The sequence below is a fragment of the Drosophila miranda genome (assembly GCF_003369915.1).
Source record: "Drosophila miranda strain MSH22 chromosome Y unlocalized genomic scaffold, D.miranda_PacBio2.1 Contig_Y1_pilon, whole genome shotgun sequence".
Taxonomy (NCBI): Eukaryota; Metazoa; Arthropoda; class Insecta; order Diptera; family Drosophilidae; genus Drosophila; species Drosophila miranda.
In genome coordinates this window covers 43,782,746-43,802,772 of record NW_022881603.1, presented here as the reverse complement: position 1 = coordinate 43,802,772, position 20,027 = coordinate 43,782,746, and the positions used below count along the sequence as shown (strand labels likewise).

The 20,027-nt window shown below is 43.0% G+C and overlaps 2 protein-coding genes and 1 pseudogene across 2 annotated transcripts in view; 2 read left to right on the top strand and 1 right to left on the bottom strand.

Annotated features, from left to right (window-relative positions):
* Positions 1–20,027, bottom strand: part of LOC108159433 (dynein light chain roadblock-type 1-like) — a 76,786-nt gene that overhangs the window by 27,856 nt on the left and 28,903 nt on the right. The gene's annotated exons all lie outside the window — the stretch shown is intronic.
* LOC117190272 (U4/U6.U5 small nuclear ribonucleoprotein 27 kDa protein-like) lies at positions 8,919–13,491 on the top strand. The gene is made up of 3 exons (XM_033395346.1): positions 8,919–9,024; positions 9,092–9,356; positions 11,923–13,491. The coding sequence occupies exons 2-3, from the start codon at positions 9,136–9,138 to the stop codon at positions 12,269–12,271; spliced, it is 570 nt and encodes a 189-aa protein (XP_033251237.1). The 5' UTR covers positions 8,919–9,024; positions 9,092–9,135; the 3' UTR covers positions 12,272–13,491.
* Positions 9,587–10,517, top strand: LOC117190268 (annotated as a pseudogene).

Below are 20,027 nucleotides of genomic sequence, written 5' to 3'. Positions count from 1 at the left end.
GTCAGTTATCACTATCTCTCTTACTTCGAAACTGCCCTATCGCAGTTTTACAGCCACTGTATATATAATAAATTGTGCTTATCCTATGGTTCACGTCTCGGATCGTTGCTGACCACTAGGTTCATGTCTCGGATTCGATATTGTCTTCAAGGTTTATTAGGCAAAAGGGTGCATTTAATTTACCTTCCGGCCAGTTTTGCCTGTTTTCCAAACCTTTTTCCTCAGGCATTAAGAGGCGTGCGATTTTTCGATAAATTTGCAATTTTGGCATGTGTGATGTGTTTATGCTTTTGGCATAATTTAAGGTTTTCATTCCAACATTCGTTGGAGTGGTATCCCAACACGATTCTAACCCAAATAGGGAAGGAGCCGACTGTAATCTTGGCGGACTTGCTCAGCTTCAGCGAAAAGGTTTTGCCGTTCCGAAAATTTCTCAGTTATTCCCACATCCATCTGCCAACCGAACGTTTCTATGTGATATTTATCAGATATGTCATATAAAAACGAGCGGGAGCATTGTAAGTTGCTGCTGCTACCGCAACTCTACATTGATACCCTATACTCAGTCAGTATGGATGCACTCTGCCAAAGGGCGCACATAATGCACGCCAAAGAGTCTGTGAGAGAGAGACAGAAAACGTGTCTGAACGTGTCGTCGGCCGCTGCGTAGCAACTGTAAATTGATTTGTTCCTTTTTGGCTATACATATTATCCGATCTGATCCTGATTCGGCAATCTGGTAGATATGGTAATTTTGTGCGTTTTTAGTTCTCTCGTATCTTTAATATTGTCGAAGCCACAGATTTGGGGCGAAATTTGTAAATACACTTGTAACAGTGAGATCTAAAAGGAGTATGGATAAAAAATTTGGTTGCTCTAGCCTTAATAGTCTCTGAGATTTGTGGATGCCTCAGATTTTCGTCCGTTGCGGGGGCGGAAGGGGGTGTGGTGAAATTTTGACACAAAATGGTCAAGGTCCGATATCACAGGAGTGTGGATACCAAATTTGGTTGCTCTGTGTGTTACAGAGAGACAGAGCGAGGAAAAATGAAATTGTTTTCTTGATGCTGGCTATGATAATAATACGATCCAATTCAGATTCTGCAGTCTAAAAGATATGGTCATTCTCTACGATTCTGCTTTTTTGGTTTTCTCGTATCTTTAAAATTGTGGATGCCACATATTTTCGTCCTTTGTGGGGGAGGAAGTGGGCGGGGCGAGGATTTGAAATATTTTTGTAGCAGTGACATATCACAGAAGTCTGGATCCAAAACATCGTTGCTCTAGCTCTTATAGTCTTTGAGCACTAGGCGCTGAAGGGGACGGACAGACGGACAGACAGACGGACGGACGGACGGACTGACATGGCTCAATCGACTCGGCTATTGATGCTGATCAAGAATATATATACTTTATGGGGTCGGAAACGATTCCTTCTGGAACTCATTTTGAGTATCGGGTATAAAATGAATCGCTGAATGTGCTGCTAAGCGCAAATTTATAGAGCAACTGAACCGATTTCGCTAATACCTTTCTTAAAAATGCTCCTTGATGTAGGATAATGGTTCCTACGGAGAGAAAAATTAAAAAAAATTGCCTGAAAAAGTAAAAAAAAAACATAATTTTTCTGTATTCCCATACAAGAGATTGGTAATAATACTTACAAGTCAATTACAACTTTAATAGCATACCATAAAGTTTAAGTGTTATTGGAGCGAAACCAGGCAAACAATTGAGTGACGTTAGTATCGTATTTATAAGTATTTATAGGTATATATAAAGTATTTATACGACGGTACATTACTCAAAAACAAATTGTCTTTGGTAAAATGTAAATTTTCTGTGGTAAAATGTCACTTAAAATCTTGAAATGTAAACGTCTCTTAATGCAGCCAGGTGGCAAGAGAATCGAACTGGACGAGGATAATTGGCACTTGATGCCCAAGGGAGAATGGATGATTGAATTGTGAGTTAGACAAAGAGACTCGCTGCTCTGTACATTCATCCTTACCTCCCTCCCCGCCTGACGTAACGCAGTCGCAGTCCGGTGTGGGGTGTGCCTCATGCGGCGTGTAAATGCGGCAACAAGCTTGCAACAACAACCACGCCGGGCAAGCTGGTTTTGTGGAATGTTGCATACCGTTCTTTGTTTCTTTCTGTGCGCAGTGCAGACTCATGCTGGTGACGCAGTCCCATTCCAGAGCCCGTTCCTCCCACCAACCCCTCCCACACTCCCGCACTTATCGAAGGCAACTGTTTTATTGTGTTTTTTCAGCTCTGCACCTTGGTGCCCGGCTTGCAAGAGCTTGCAAGAACCACTTGGGAGCGGTTTGCACGCGTTGCGAAAGATGTCAAAGTGGAGGTGGCCAAAATCGATGTGACCACATCGCCATCCCTCAGCGGACGTTTCTTTGTCACAGCCTTGCCCACCATCTATCAGTGAGCCATTAATATAACCGTAGAACTGACCACTATCATCTAATGCGATCCTTTGCAGCGTCAAAGATGGCGAATTCCGTCCGTATCGTGGAGCCCGCGACGGGGACGCTCTGCTGTACTTTGTGAAGAAGCAGCAGTGGCAGAAAATTGAGCCGCTATCCGCCTGGAAGAAGCCCGATACCATACACATGTCCGTGCTTTCCTATTTCTTCAAACTGTCGCACACCCTGAAGGTACGTTCACCTGCTTGAGTGAATTGCGATGAGCAATCCACTGTGTTTATGTCTACTTCTCACACATCAGTTCATTGCATGCGGGATGCGGAAGCTAAATGCATCTAAATTAAGAAATCTAAAAGCCAAAAAATTCTATAAAATTAAAAAAAATGTAAATATGTTACCATATGTAAATGAATTAAATTTCAAAATTCCAGATGACATTCCTGGCGAAATGAGGGCATAATAATCAGTTCAGTTGATACGAAAACTAATGAAGAGGATGTCGTGAACTATCCACCGGAATTTTTCAACTCACTTGATTTTCCAGGATTGCCGCCTCACAATCTTAAACTTGCCAACTTTATTTTGATATTAAAGGTTCAGATTTCCGTGTAAAATTTGGCTCACACGTTTCCTGGGGATTGTTAATCCGAGTTCTGCCTTGATTTTGTTACAGCTCTTTAAGTCTACAGTTGCAAATCGAATTACCCATCCTGTACTCCGACACTCCCCCTACCAATCCCAGTTACAAAACTCATTTAACTCTGTTGCATTTTAATTGAATTTCTTCCCAGAAGAGGAATATGATGCAACACCTATGGCATATGTGTGTGTGGACATAGTGGACTTGGTGGACATAGTGGACATGCGATAAGCTGTATATCGATTACAATAATACGATAATACTAATACTAACGAGGGGGAACGTTGTGAGTTGCTGCGGACACCGCAACTCTACAGTTATACCCGATACTTAGTCAGTATGGCTCTCCTCCGGCAGACGCCGCTAATATTAAGCGACACGACAAAGAGTGCGTGCGAGAGAGACAGAAAATCAGTCTGAGCGTGACGTCGGGCGCTGCGTAGCCAGTGCAAATTGATTTGTTCCTTTTGGGTATAAAAATGATCCGATCTGATCCAGATTCAGCAGTCTGATAGATATGGCCATTATCTATGATTCTGCGTTTTTAGTTTTCTCAAATCTGCAATATTGTTGATGCAACAGATTTTCGTCCTTTGTGGGGGCGGAAGGGGGTGGGGCGAAATTCTGAGATATACGTTTTATAGTGAGATCTAACAAAAGTGCGGATACCAAATTTGGTTAATAGCTTTAATAGTCTCTGAGATTTGTGGATGCCCCAGATTTTTGTCCTTTGCGGGGGCGGAAGGGGGTGTGGCGAAATTTGGACACGAAACGGTCAAGGTCCGATATCACAGGAGTGTGGATACCAAATTTGGTTGCTCTGGCTCTTATAGGTTCTGAGATCCTTGAACTCATATTTTGCAATTGGCAAAGCCGACCATCAAACCTGTGTGTTAGAGAGAGACAGAGCGAGAAAGAATGAAATTGTTTTCTTGATTCTGGCTATAATAATTATACGATCTGGTTGAGATTTTACACTCTAGAACATATAGTCATCCTCTACGATTCTGCGTTTTTGGCTTTATCGTATCTTTAAAAATGTGGATGCCACAGATTTTCGTTCTTTATGGGGGCGGAAGTGGGCGGGGCGAAGTTTTGAAATATTTTTGTAGCAGTGACATATCACAGAAGTCTGGATACAAAACATCGTTGCTCTAGCTTTTATAGTCTTTGAGCACTAGGCGCTGAAGGGGACGGACAGACGGACAGACAGACATGGCTCAATCGACTCGGCTATTGATGCTGATCAAGAATATATATACTTTATGGGGGCGGAAACGATTCCTTCTGGACGTTACACACATCCACTTTTACCACAAATCTAATATACCGTCGTGATGTAAAAATTTGAATTTTTTCTGTTATTTTATATATATTTTTCCTATACTTTCTATTAAAAATATTAAAATAGAGACCGGGGTTCGATTCCCCGTCTGCATGTAAAGAATTTGATGTATTTTTATTTTTGGTTATTTCATTTTTATTTATTATCTATGAATTTATTAATGTTTTCATATAATTTTATAAAATTATGAAATTGTAAAAATAGTAATAGTACACAACACTGATTTTCGTGCTTTTGTTTTGCTCCTGTCTTACTTCGCATCCTCTTTTTACGATATTGTCCGCTTTTTATCAGGCACACATACATACATATGTACATATGTATATGTCACTCATTTTCGAGCTTTTCTTTTGCTGTCTCTTTCCTTATCGTACTCCCGATCGCAGCAGTTTTTTACGGCGCACACATACATTTAAATCTGAGACTCACGTATTGGTTTTCTGACCGCCGTTGTCCTCTATGTGTGCAACGTATCATGTACATATATGTGCACATAACGGTGTCCCGGAGAGACGCTGTCTTTCATGCCATTCTTGGAAATATCTTCGAAAAGTGAAGTTAAGTGTGTGAAGAAATGTATAATATTAATTTTGGATGGCCCGGATGGACGCCATCTACCGGTCTGGCCCCTTCTTCGTATGTGCCGATCGCAGCTCCACCTCCAACTCCGGGCGTTGGAGCCGAACATATACCGTACGCCCAAACGTATGTGCCGAGCGCAGCTCCACCGGGAGCCGGTCTGCCATACCAACACCAGCTCGATCGGCAACATATCGTCGCCACTGCCCAGACTGTCAGTGAACAGTGTCAGTGCTAAGAACATGTCAAATTTCTGGAGTTCCGTTACAAAGGAGCAGCAATCGCAGGTAAGGATATCGGTGTTTATCGGGTTATTTGATCATGGAATGATCCTTCCTTTTCTCTCAGGCAAAGGCAAAGGCAGAGGCAGAGGATCAGGCAAAGGCAGAGGCAAAGGCAAAGGCAAAGGCAGAGGCAAAGGCAAAGGCAAAGGCAGAGGCAAAGGCAAAGACAAAGGCACAGGCAGAGGCAGAGGCACATGTGAGCTCCCCATCCCCATCTGAGATGCAACAGCATAAGCAACAAACGCCAGAACAGCAACAGCAGACGCAGTTTGAAGCGGATCTCCAGGAGAGCGTAGACGCTGTAATGGAAGAAGAGGAGCAGCCTCTAGCTCCGCTCTCACCGCTGACGGAGGCAGAAGAGGAGCAGCCTCTAGCTCCGCTCTCACCGCTGACGGAGGCAGAAGAGGAGCAGCCTCTAGCTCCGCTCTCACCGCTGACGGAGGCAGAAGAGGAGCAGGGCACGGGTAGAATAACAGACCCAAGTATTGTGGAGGTGCTGCAGTCCAGCTCTAAGCTTCGACAACTGTACAAAAGACTGCTAGCGCGGAAAAAGATAGGCCACCAGATGAAATCGAAGGAGGTACGTCTACTATGCGATGGAGTTTTAAATATATACAAAAAGGAAGGACTTAAGCTGGACTTCGTCCAATGTAAAGTGCTGGGCAGGCAGCTGTTGGAGCTGTGTTCCCACGAGGGGCACTTTTGGTGCCCGAAGAATGGAGGAAATTGTATTTACAATCGGACTCGCACCCATAGCAGAAATTATCAAATTATCAAATAGATCTAATTGATAATTTGCGATGTCATTTTCAATGAATATATTAAGATCTCAGGAATTCTCCGTTTTCACTTTATGGACAGAAGTATTTAATTTATGATTTTTAAAACGTAATCCAGCTCTGAAATAAAGATATGAATTATACCTTAAAGGGTAATTATATTGTATACATGTACACATACAGACTGCAGGGGTCGATCAATTTATCCTGATCCCATCGCCTTGGCGGCAGCGGCACTCTCCTACAAGTCGCCGTTCTACACGCCCTTGGGACTGGAGATCCGTGTGGATCAGGACCCGCCACCAAAGCCACCGCCGTACCCTCCGCCAAATATGCTAGAAGCACAACAGAAAACAGAAACCAAACAACAGCATTAAAAACTCTGAAATCGAAAAAATTTTTTATATCGCCCATTATTCGTTGGGGAGGTTGAAGCGTTTAATAGATAGAAAAAAAATTAAAAAGCTGGAAAAACAGTCTTTATTACGATATGAAATTCTGAAAGAAACTAAAAACTATTCTTATATTGCCTTTAGTTCAAAAAAATAAAGGCTTCAAAAGTAGAGAAAGTACATTCATTTTAAATTCAAAAGTAACGGACTGAAAGCTTTTTAAGCTTTTAAGGTTTTACAACAAAATATTAACTTTTAAGCAAAACTGAATTAACAAACTATAATGAAATTTAAAATTTCAATTTAATGTGCTTGCACATTTTTAAATCAGTGCTGCCTTAATTTTTATACCATTTTCATCTGACGATCACCTACGTTTTTTGCTTTGACCTTTTTTTCTTAAGGCTTCTTTAAGACACAATCCAATAAAACAGAGTCCCTAAAATTAATCAATCTTGTAGAAAATTGATTTATCTATTGGATAAAATTATGTGTTCACAGCTGAGGGTCTTAGCTAGCTATAAATATATGACCAAATATCAAAATTGAGGAATATGATTTCTAATCATGGACGGAGAACGATTAGCCCATTATCGACCAGTGGGTATCAAAATACTTTCCACGAAAATTATGAATCTTTAAGAATTGTATCGTAGTTCAGGTGAAAGATATTGCGGTAACAAATGGATATACAAGAAGAGTTTACATGCAGTATTATTAACCGCGGTGTAACTCAAGCTTTTAACCTGTTTAACTAGAGGGGGGGTTAAGTGGGCTAAATTCAGTCGCAATGACAACACTGCCTAGACACAGCTGCAAATAAACTTCAGACACTATAGGCAATATCGACTGTCCAAAACAGTTTTGTCCATTTTATTATGGTTGATACTGGGTAACGATTAAACCTCAGATCCTCAGATAATTCTGTACCATGTGGCGTTTTGAACTAAAAATGAATTAATTTTTTTTCTTATTGGTTTTATGTAATATCGCACATTAACGGAAGCGGTTTTCTGATTGCATTGATAGTTCACACATTACTATTGCAAAAATTTAATCCCATTAAATTTCCACAATAAGTGAATTCCCTTAAATTTTTGCTATCTAAAATTGCTCCGAGCAGTGAATTTGCTTGTATGTATGTATTTACATATGTATACACAAAGAAACGAAAAAGGTTTCTCTTTGTATGTATGTACGTACTATTCGCTTTATGCTCTTTCTTGTTTTCGTTTGTTTTCTATTTGTGTTGTCTTATTTTAAACCATGCTAAATGGAATAAAATCGTCTGCAAAAATTTAAAATTTTTTATTTTCAAACAGTGTTATTTAAAAACCGTGTTAAACAATACCGTGTAAAAACAGAATTAGGCGTACACCACATGTAATATATGTATAAAACTTATATTTTCATGAGGTTGGGTTTAACGGAAACGGTTTTGGTAACTTAAACGGTTTTGAAACGGACACGCGATTTTTGCTTTCCGCCAATGAAAATCTTCCAAAATGTATTGCACAACATGCTGACGCAGCAGCATGTTCTTACTTGATCATTCCCGCACAAAGGTTCCGGCAACATTCAATTGTATGGGCCAGACTCATGTGCCGAGAAATCGAGCATGGGCAACATTCTGCATCCCATACCCTATTGAAAAGGATATTATAGAATTGCGGAAATGTTTGTCATCTAGGCTGTCATGAATGCAGAAACTAGTTAGGTTAGTCTCTGTATAAAAGGTACTTCAACGCCATTTTGAAGACCAAGAACGAGTATCGGGATCAGGATATATGTATACATAGGAAACTAATCACAATTCATGAATAGGGTCTTTGACTTATCAATTTGAGAATATTTTATTAATTAATTACGGTTTAAAACAGCTTGGAAGACAGCATCTTTAACAGACAGCACTCCGCTAAAAAGCAACATCCAGCAACATTGATGGACAACAATGCGACTGTTTTTTTCGGAAGATTTTTAACCTTGTTTTAGTCAAAATACAATAAATGGGAGTACTTAAAAGTAGTTAATTTTGTAAAAAATGTATTTATCAATGCGATATAACTATGTGGGCAGGGCCGAAGGTTTTAGTTAGCCGCATTATTCAACGGAATATCAAAATTTAGAAACAGGAACGATTCTCTCTCTTAGGTTTTTTTTGTTTGACCATTTTCGCTAAAACCTCTTTTTACGCCAAATGTAATAAAAGCAAGTGTTTAAAATATACAAGTCAATTTAAAAATAGATTCAATAATCGGATAAAATTATTTGGGCATGGCTAAATGTTCTATATAGCTAGTAATACTCCAAGGAATACAAAAAACGAGGAATATGTAAAATATAACTTGAAGTCTTCAGTATATTTACGGTACATTTTTAAAATGAGGCGGTATATTTTGGTATATGAAAAGGTGAGAAGGTATATTTGACCAATACGTCCGCGGTCACACTGACGCCAACGTCGCGCCGTAAGGTTGTTTTTTTTACGTTTTAGTTTAAGTTTAGCGCGTTTTTACCCGATGCCGGTGTCGCCCAACTAATGCTAGATACAGCATAAAGCAACGGTAAGAGTGGCACTTTTACCGATTACCATACTCTGGGATGTCAGTTAATCGTGTGACTTCTATTTAGGCATAACTTTAAAAGTTTAAGAACCCCCAAAGAAACGCAGAAGAATGTGTGGAAAAATGGGTCGAAGTCGCAGACCCGCCTCTCCAGCCCACAGAAGACGTGAGAAAGAGCGCACAGAGAGAAAAAAGAGACGCGAACGACGATCCAGAGAAAGAGAGGCGCAGAAAGAGAGCAGCAGCAGCGGTCGTCGTGACCGCGATCGTGAACGCGAGAGGAGTCGCAGCCGTGACAGAGATCGTGCGCGCGGAGGTGGACGGCGTTCTAGGTGAATAACAAAGTGTAGTGTACCAAAAACCAAGCCAAACGATAAGTATAAAAAGTAATATCCCCAATATTATTTATCCATACACATTATGTATTGGTGGGTCATAAACACTGAAGTTACAAAATATCGATAGGGCATTCAATAGTTTTTCCACGAGAAAGCTATCGAGCAGGTTATCGGTTCTTTTGCAGCTCTGTCGGCGCCCTAAATAATTACCACGTGAAGTGAAATTTATCCGAATTTCATCACTACGTCGAACAAAATCACTGAAAATAGTATAAAACATATCTAGAAACTAGGTCAAGCCGAATACACACCACTCCACTCAACAAACACAGAGGAAGAATCGAATTTAAAAGACAGTAAAAATGGCGCTTCGCGTGCAATTCGAGAACAACGATGACATCGGCGTCTTCACCAAACTCACAAATACATATTGTCTAGTCGCCATTGGCGGCTCTGAGATTTTCTACAGTGCTTTCGAGGCCGAATTGGCCGAGACCATTCCGGTGGTGCATGCAAATGTGGGAGGCTGTCGCATCATCGGACGCCTCACTGTCGGCAACCGCAACGGGCTGCTGGTGCCCAATTCGACCACAGACGAAGAGCTGCAGCATCTGCGCAATAGTCTGCCAGACGCCGTAAAGATCCAGCGGGTGGAGGAGCGTCTCTCAGCCCTGGGCAACGTGGTGGCCTGCAACGATTATTGGCCCTTGTTCACCCTGATTTGGACAAGGAGACAGAGGAGATTATCGGGGACGTCCTCTTTCGCCAGACCATTGCCGACAACACCTTGGTCGGCTCCTACACTGTACTGAGCAACCAGGGAGGCATGGTGCATCCCAAGACGAGCATACAGGACCAGGACGAGCTGTCTTCTCTGCTGCAGGTTCCACTCGTAGCTGGAACGGTGAACCGTGGTAGCGAACCGTTGTGGGCATGAACACAACAGCCACAGAGATATCGGTGATTGAGAGCGTCTTTAAGCTGAATCAGGCACAGCCGGCTGCGGTGACAACCAAATTACGCGCGGCCCTGATTGAGGACATGTCCTAGGCGGACATTGCGTTTTAATCAAACCCTTATATATGTACTTGATCTAAGCGATATCTTTGTTATCTTCTATAAAATGTCATTTAAGAGCACAATGCGAAATACAAACGAGGGGGAACGTTGTGAGTTGCTGCGAAGACCGCAACTCTACTGTTATACCCGATACTAAGTCAGTATGGCTCTCCTCCGGCAGACGCCGCTAATATTAAACGACACGACAAGGAGTGCGTGCGAGGGAGACAGAAAATCAGTCTGAGCGTGACGTCGGGTGCTGCGTAGCCAGTGCAAATTGATTTGTTCCTTTTGGCTATAAAAATGATCTGATCTGATCCAGATTCAGCAATCTGATATATATGATCATTATCTATGATTCTGCGTTTTTAGTTTTCTCGTATCCTCAATTTTGTGGATGCAACAGATTTTCGTCCTTTGTGTGGGCGGAAGGGGGTGGGGCGAAATTTTGAGATATACGTTTTATAGTGAGATCTAACAGGAGTGCGGATACCAAATTTGGTTACTCTAGCCTTAATAGTCTCTGAGATTTGTGAATATCCCCAGATTTTCATCCTTTGCGGGGGCGAAAGGGGGTGTGGCGAAATTTTGAAACAAACTCGTCTCGGTCCGATATATTAGGAGTGTGGATACCAAATTTGGTTGCTCTAGCTTTTATAGTCTGTGAGATCTAGGCGCTAATGTTTTACTCTAAGCAAAGCCGGCTATGCTACGTGTGTGTTAGAGAGAGACAGGGCGAGAAAAAATGAAATTGTTTTCTTGATTCTGGCTATAATAATTATACGATCTGGTTTTGCACTCTAGAAGATATAGTCATCTTCTACGATTCTGCGTTTTTAGTTTTCTCGTATCGTCGAAATTGTGGATGCCACAGATTTTCGCCCTTTGTGGGGGCGTGAGTGGGCGGGGCAAAGTTTTGAAATATTCTTGTAGCAGTGACATATCACAGAAGTCTGGATCCAAAACATCGTTGCTCTCGCTCTTATAGTCTTTGAGCACTAGGCGCTGAAGGGGACGGACAGACGGACGGACGGACAGACGGACAGACAGACATGGCTCAATCGACTCGGCTATTGATGCTGATCAAGAATATATATACTTTATGGGGTCGGAAACGATTCCTTTTGGACGTTACACACATCCACTTTTACCACAAATCTAATAATAATACGAATACTCATTTTGAGTATCGGGTATAAAAAGCAACACGAAACACATTAGATCCGTTTAGTCAATATGTTGTTTATGCCCTAGCTATGATAGACATACGATTCCATACGACCCTTTAATGAAGTTCTCGTTCTCGTTCTCTGGTTCTCGTTCTTCTGGGTATCATATTTCCTTTCCGTAATTAAATAAAAAACTTCCAATTGCACAGCCCGATGCAATGCGATTCCAGGCTGCCCCAATTAATTGTCAAGCTTTTCTCGACCCAAACGTAATCATCTTCCACTGCAGAACGAAACTGTCACTCACCAAAGCTGAAATTCCCAATTTGCAGATCACGTTCGAGAGGCGGCGGCGGCGGTGCTGTTGGCGGCGGAAATAGCAGCAGCAACAACAGCAGCTCGGGACCATCAACGTCCAGGCGAACCACACGGAACAAAGCAGCGGCCGCTGCTGCAGCAGCTGCTGATCGTCCCCAGATCAATGATGCCGATCTGGAGGGTAAATCGACGGAAGAGGTTGAGATGCTCAAGACTATGGGTTTCTGCACGTTCGACACCACTAAGAACAAGAAGGTCGAGGGCAATGATGTCGGTGAAGTGCACGTAATCCTCAAGCGCAAGTATCGCCAGTATATGAACCGCAAGGGTGGCTTCAACAGGCCGCTCGATTTCGTGGCCTAGCAGCCGGAGGAGTCCTTTTTCGCTCCTTTGCTGCCCTGGCGGCCACTACCAACCAAACTAGTTTGCTACGATTTTTTACTTGTCCTCGTTGCACGCCTGCCTTCGTTGCACGCACGGGGCCGAGCGACGACGGACAAAAACCTGCAATTTTATGCAATAGACCGGTTTACAAAATTCTCAAATTTTTATCCCAACAAAAATTTGCACCCAAACCACCCAGCAACAGCACTACACACACTCATACCTCAGTTAGTTATTTAGTAGTAGTATATTTAGCCAGAAGTGCGCCTTTGTTAAAAAGTTACCACGTTAATTTTACAACAAATATCTGAAGCTGAAAGCAAAGCCCCACAAAAGCCCTATAACATAATGCAAAATGTTCGAGATTTGGAAGTCTGCTTTCAGTTGCATTTGAGGCGCACGACGACAATTGATTTTTAAATATTTCAAAGTAATTAACAATTGTTTTTGTTGACATCACATCATTTTGAACGGAATACGAATTAACTGAAGGCCAGCCTGCGCGTAAAATTCACAACAGCAAAATTTCCAAACCACACACAGACAATTACTTAAAGTAATTGAAAACACACACCCGAAACAAACCAATCCCTATTTCTCCTAATCCTGATCCCAAAACTATCCCACAAAAAACTCCTCCATACGCTGCAATAGTACAACTTTTACAACCAAACAAATATATATTTAATATATATGAAATTAATTATATACACACACACCACAAGTACCTTATCCTGATGATCCCCCAGATAAACCGAACAATAGCCATAGTAATTTGTTGAAAGAAACGTTATTTGTTAACAATCAAAATGTTGTAATTAAACCAGTTAATTCCGATTTAAATCACAAGTGCCAACGCAGATCAGGCAGATCAACGCTTAAGATGAATCACCTTTTATATAAACATATTTGTATGATCATTTTGTACTCTTTTATAGGACTATTATATACACATATGTATTTGTATGACACAACAAACCAACTATTATAAGCAATAGTGACAGTTTTTTCCTACTTTTGGCAAATACTATTTATTGGAAATTGAAAAACCTTTGGCCCACACACTCTCACTTATCTCTCCATTATCTGTAGCCCTTAACTATATCGAAATTGCAGGGATTATTTCTTATTTTATATTCTCCTACAATAAACTGAACGAAAATGTAAGAAAATAAAATCGAAACATTTATATCATTCAACATTTTTGTATTTATTTTTAAAGGAACAAATTACAAATAAATAATTTTACTTTAGTGGAGACTTTCTTGGATAAAATATCTTCAAAAAGAAAAATGGATTTTAAACAAAAAGGCAATGGTTAAAAGGTAATTTCGATTATTGATTCTAACAAAATGGCTAGAACGTGTCTATACATACATAAGTACATAGTATCCTAGCTTCGATATTAAGACCTTTATTACCGGGATTTGCCATATGCACCTGTGGTTGAATGCGACATTCAGTTATGATGCTCACAAAAAATGAATTAAAAGTTACATTCGGTGATTACGGTTTGTGTTTAAATTTATTTTTTAATACATCATTTTTGAAATTTGATTCAAATTCAAATACATAATGAAATGCTTAGAGAATGCTTTACATTATCGAGAAGGAAAACAATTATGAACACAAGGCTTTTACAACAAAAATGAAAGTGTACGACTAAGGTTTAAGTTAGTTATTGTTACGTTTCGTTTACAGTTTCTGTTAAGCTATTAAGCGTTTTTAACAACTGTTGCAATTTGAAGTTAATGAAAGCTGTTTATAATTCACAATTTATTTGCATATGTAAACCAACTTATCGCGTATGTACATATGGGGATGATTGGGGCGAACGATTGATGCGAGGATAATAGCTAATAGCTGCGACGATTAGCTCAAGACTGCCCATGCAAGGGCTGACGGGACAAATTGCCGGGCCCTATGCAGCAAGCTTAGACGCGAGCGAGAGGGTATGATAGCCCGAGAGCGTTAGAGCTGCTCGGGGACGCTGTTAAGCCAAGTCCGAGAGATTGCGACATAAGGAGACGAAAGAATTCCGCTGCATGCGCATATGCGGTAGCAAATGATCTTTGCAGTGGGGGCATTGGAAACGACAACACCAAAATGCATTTCCTTTGGGCCGCACCACTGGCAATAATTTAAAATATTTAAGCTGCTTGACCCGACATACTCCCCCGTTGGAAGCCTGGCTTTCAACAGCATCTTTAAGGGGCAGCAGGCACAGCTTGTTGACGGCGCGCTTGGTGATTCCAGATGACGTCTTCAGCACAGCAACTCGGGCAACGCCATCTCGTCCAGGCAAAAGCTCGACCACTCTCGCCAGTGGCCACTTCATGGGAGGAAGATTCTCATCCTTGACAAGAACCAAATCTGCGACTGCTAAACTAGGCTTCGCAGTGCGCCACTTTGAGCGCTGCTGCAGTGACGTTATGTACTCCTCCTTCCACCGGGACCAAAAGAGCTGCTGCAGGTACGAAACGCGCTGCCAGCCGTCCAGGCGATCGAAGTTTAGCTGCGTGACGTCAGAAATGCGCTGGAGTTAGAACATCTAGATCGGCAGGGCTCTCTGAAATTGAAACTAAAGGTCTTGAATTAATCACTGCCGTGATGTGGCACAACAGCGTCCGCAGCTCGTCAAATCCAAGAACCGAGTTGCCTATCGCACGGTAGAAGTGGTACTTGGCCGTCTTCACTGCAGCCTCCCATAGACCACCAAAACGAGGGGAGCGCGGAGGAATGAAATACCAGTCTATAGCCTCGACCAAGCAAAAATCCAGCAGCGCCTTCTGATGGTCATCGCTGAGGACCAGGCGCTTTAATTCCATCAGCTCATTCTTAGCGCCGACAAAATTGGTTGCGTTGTCTGACCAAATTTGCCGCGGCTTCCGTCTGGTACATATGAAGCGCTTTAGTCCATGTAGAAAAGCAACTGTGGATAAGTACTTTATAAGCTCCAGATGAACAGCCTTGGTAGCGAAACAAATGAAGACGCAGACGTAGCACTTGATTGGAGCCTTGTTGCGTGCCTCCGGTTTGTAGAAAAACGGCCCACAGAAGTCCACGCCTGTGATCTCAAAGGCATGAGAACCATCGAGCCGCTCCTTTGGAAGATCCGCCACAATATGCTCCAATACCCTGGGCTTCAGTCGAAAGCATCTTACGCACTTGTTTACTGCCTTGTTTACCGTCTTCCTCCCCCAATAGGCCAATATTGGGATCGAATTAGTCCAAGCAAAGCTCGAGGACCAGCGTGCAGATTCCGCTCATGAAAATGGGAGATTATTGCAAGAGTCAGTGGATGGCTGCTGGGCAAGATGATGGGATGACGGCCATCAAAATCCAAGGAAGAGTTTTTCATGCGACCATCTACCCTGAGAAGTCCAAACTGATCCATGAATGGCGATAACGATGCGATTGAGCTCGATGAGAAGACTGCTCCCTTGCCCGCAGTGACTTCATGTCCTCCCATAGCTGAGTACGCTGGACTAGTCGTAGCAATACCTGGGTTCCATGTTCAATGTCTGAGACAGTGAGTCCGGGGCGCCAAAATTCGGTTGCAAAACTTGTTTATGTATCCGAAAACGCGTTGCAAAGAAGAAAATGAATTCGCATACTTGGAATCAGCAATAATGTCCATGTAGGGCGATTTGACCAGAAGAGACTTCCGACGAAGTTCAAGGGCTGGCTTATCAGTTAGCACAGTGGGTGACCAGTCATCTGAGGAGCCGCAAAGAAATGGAGGACCATAAGCCCAAAGAGGTGACTCATTCAGCTCAGTCGGATGAGCCCCTCGAGACAGAATGTCGGCTGGGTTTAAAGCTGTGGGAACATAGCGCCATTCCATTTTTTCGGTCATTTCCTGAATCGTTGACACTCTATTTGCAACAAAAATATTAAATCTTGACGGCTCGTCCCGAATCCAAGAGAGCGCAACGGCAGAATCACACCAACAGTAACACCTTCCTTGAATACATTCATTCCAGCTATCTCAGATATGAGCCTAGCCAGCAACTCCGCTCCACAAAGCTCCAACTTTGGTACTGTAAGTGTCTTCAAAGGAGCCACACGAGATTTGGCACAAAGTAAGTGACTGCTGAAATGCTGACCCTTGGACACGACATAAATGCATGCACCATAAGCATCGCAAAATCCGTGAATTTCCAGCGTAGAGTCTGGAATGTGCTCCTTCCGAGCCGAGGAAATTCAAGTCGACGAATCTGACCAAAACTGGTGCATATTTCCTGCCACTCGGTGTTCAGTGCGACTGGAAGGCTTTCATCCCAGGACAACTTCTCTTGGCACAAACGCTGGAGAAAGCTTTTGGATTTAGTAATTACGGGACCAGCTAGTCCGAGAGGATCGTAGAATCGCGCTATGGATGACAAAACAGAGCGCCTGCAGGAATTCAAAGAAGATTGAAGGGCCGAGAACGAAAATAATAGTAGATCAGAAACCGGATCCCACGCAAGTCCTAAAGTTTTAGTCACATGGCTGCCATCGTCGAACTTCAAAAATGTTTCCTTGTCCTCTTCCGAAACTCCATCCAGCACAGCAGGCAAGTTCGAACACCATTTCCTCAATCTGAACCTCTAGACCTCTAGACAAAATTCCAGTAGTTTGCTCCCTAATCCGGATAGCCTCCTCCTGCGAGCTGGCTCCAGATATCAAGTCATCCACGTAGAAGTCACGGCGAAGGATTTCAGCTCCAACTGGAAACGCCATCTGCTCGTCTATTGCCAACTGATGCATCGCTCGCACAGATAGATAGGAGGCAGGCTTCGTCCCATAAGTAACGGTGTCCAATTGAAACACACGCAAGTCTTCTTCCCTGGAGTTTCTCCACAGAATACACTGCAAGTTGCTATCCTCGGTCGAGACTCTTACACAACGATACATCTTACAGATATCTCCCGTAATCGCAACGGCGTATGACCGAAATCGAGCAAGAATATGAAACAGTTTGGGTTGGATTACGGGACCAGCCATTAAAACGTCGTTCAGGGAATATCCAGATGAGGTTGAAGCGGATCCATCAAAAACGACGCGAAGCTTGGTCGTAGAACTATCTTCCTTCATGACGCAATGGTGAGGCAAAAAATATCGGCAATTGCTGATTGACTGGGTAGGAACCTGAGACATATGGCCTAAATCAAGGTACTCCTTTATAAATGCTGCATACTGAGATTTAACATCAGGGCGACGATCTAACTTTCTCTCAAGGGTCAGGAATCTACGAAGCGCTTGATTGTAAGATTCTCCAAGGAGATCCAAATTATATTTTGCTGGCAGCCGAACACAATAATCGCCTTTATGTAGTCGACGGAAATGCTGCACAAAGTGCAGACTTTATTATTGGAGCGATGCAATTTTCTACCTCCCAAAACCTCCGAAGAAGCACCTCAAGCCGATCCTCTGGACTATTATCCTCAGCAGCTACGGCCCGAGCGCGGGAGACCATCAACGAGGAACCTTTTAAACGCGAACAACTTCCAGACACGACCCATCCCAAGCGCGTGTTCTGAATTGAAGGCAATCCTGGCAGTAGCTTGACCTGAGATGGAGTATACGGCGCTGATTTCCCTTGGACTGCGGTATCTTCAGGGCTACCAAAATGAAGGAGGGTATGGTGTCTACCCCCGCAGGTACGACAGTTGCTCGAGGTGCACTGAAGTAATCGATGCCCTGTTCTGAGACAATTTATACACAACGAAAGCCGCTTGGCTTCTTTATGGCGATTTGTGGGGACAGCGCTTTAAACTTCTGGCAGTGCTGGACCTCGTGAGCACCATCGTTGCACAGCGCGCAGCGTGCTACGGTTTGGTTCGTTGTAACCAATGTTGACCTAGAATTATTATGCTTTCTACTTCTGCCCACCTGATTGCTCAACGCATAGCTTGCCATAGAAAAGTCCATCGTCTCCAATGATCTGCATCGCTGCTCCAAGAACGAGGCCATAGATTCCCACGACGGAATTAAGTTTGCGAATGCGGGGTCGTTGAATCGTTCCTCCCACTTCTCTTGGCTCGCTGGATCCAGTTTTCGGAGAATTTCCTGCACGACGATGCATCCTGCGATCTGCTCAGTGGTGCCCAAACTCTGGAGCGCGCGCATATGTGAATTGAACTTGTCTGAAAGCTCCCGAAGCATGACCACTGACCCCGGTTCCACAGCCTGGAGCGCCAAGATCTCATTGATGTGTGCCTGAAAGACCAATCGCCGATTATTGAATCTGTTTTCCAACAAATCTAATGCCACAGCATAATTGCCATCTGAGATTTCCAGCGACCGAACAGTCTCCAATGCCGAATCCCGCAGACAGGAACGCAAATGCTGGAGCTTTTCTATGTTTGTTAAGTCCGGATGGCTGTCGATGATGGTGGCAAACATTGAATAAAAGTCCGTCCAGTTCGCATACCCGCCGCTAAACGTCGTCAATTGTATAGGAGGCAGGGATGGTACTTGTCTACGGTGAGGTAGAAATTGCGAGCCGGCAAACTCAACCGTAGTATTTCCTCCAGCCAAGGTAGAATGAAACGGCATGCGGCCGCTACTCTTAGCCATTTCCCTCATAATCGCCGCCTTCAGCGAGCTTGCAAGTGACTCAAAAATGTCACACAAACCACTGTGAATTTCACTTCGATCCAATTCCTCAAGCTCGCCGTGAAACATCTCAAATTTGCTGATCAACTTCTCGACTTGCTCTTGCTTTCCCACGAGCATGTAGTAGTCACAGTCTAACGACTCATTCTGCCAAGCGGTAGCTAACCCTTTCATTTTCTCGCATAATTCCGTTGACTTAAGCTTCAAAGCTTAAGCTTAAGCTTCAGCATTAATTTCCATGGTAGCGGCAGCGTTAGCAGAAAGACCAACGTCTCTAGCGGGAAGATGATCGCAAAGAGTAACACGAGCAATAGACGACAAGAACCGAGCCCAGCAAGCGAACAGCTATGTACGAACTGTATATACAAATGACCGAAAAGAGAAGCGCAAGCCAACAGCTCCGTGCACTACCGAATATGCAGGGGAGGCCGGTGTATATATGTATGGATAACTTATGTGGTCGATGACACTGGTTGAGATGGCAATTAGTTAAGATCTTTGAATGCTATATTAGTTTGTGATTGCACTGATGGATTATTTATTGCACAATCACGTCGGGGTCACCAAATGTTAAGCTATTAAGCGTTTTTAACAACTGTTGCAATTTGAAGTTAATGAAAGTCGAGAGGCTGTTTATAATTCACAATTTATTTGCATATGTAAACCAACTTATCTCGTATGTACATATGGGGATGATTGGGGCGAACGATTGATGCGAGGATGTTAGTCTAATAGCTGCGACGATTAGCTCAAGACTGCCCATGCAAGGTTTGACGGGCCAAATTGCCGGGCCCTATGCAGCAAGCTTAGACGCGAGCGAGAGCGTATGATAGCCCGAGAGCGTTAGAGCTGCTCGGGGACGCTGTTAAGCCGAGTCCGAGAGATTGCGACATAAGGAGACGAAAGAATTCCGCTGCATGCGCATATGCGGTAGCAAATGATCTTTGCAGTGGGGGCATTGGAAACGACAACACCAAAATGCATTTCCTTTGGGCCGCACCACTGGCAATAATTTAAAATATTTAAGCTGCTTGACCCGACAGTTTCCATATTTAAGAAATACATACATGTTAAGGTGCCATAGCACGTGGAATCTGTCTTTGCTTTTAATGCTGGTATTAAGGAAAATCTT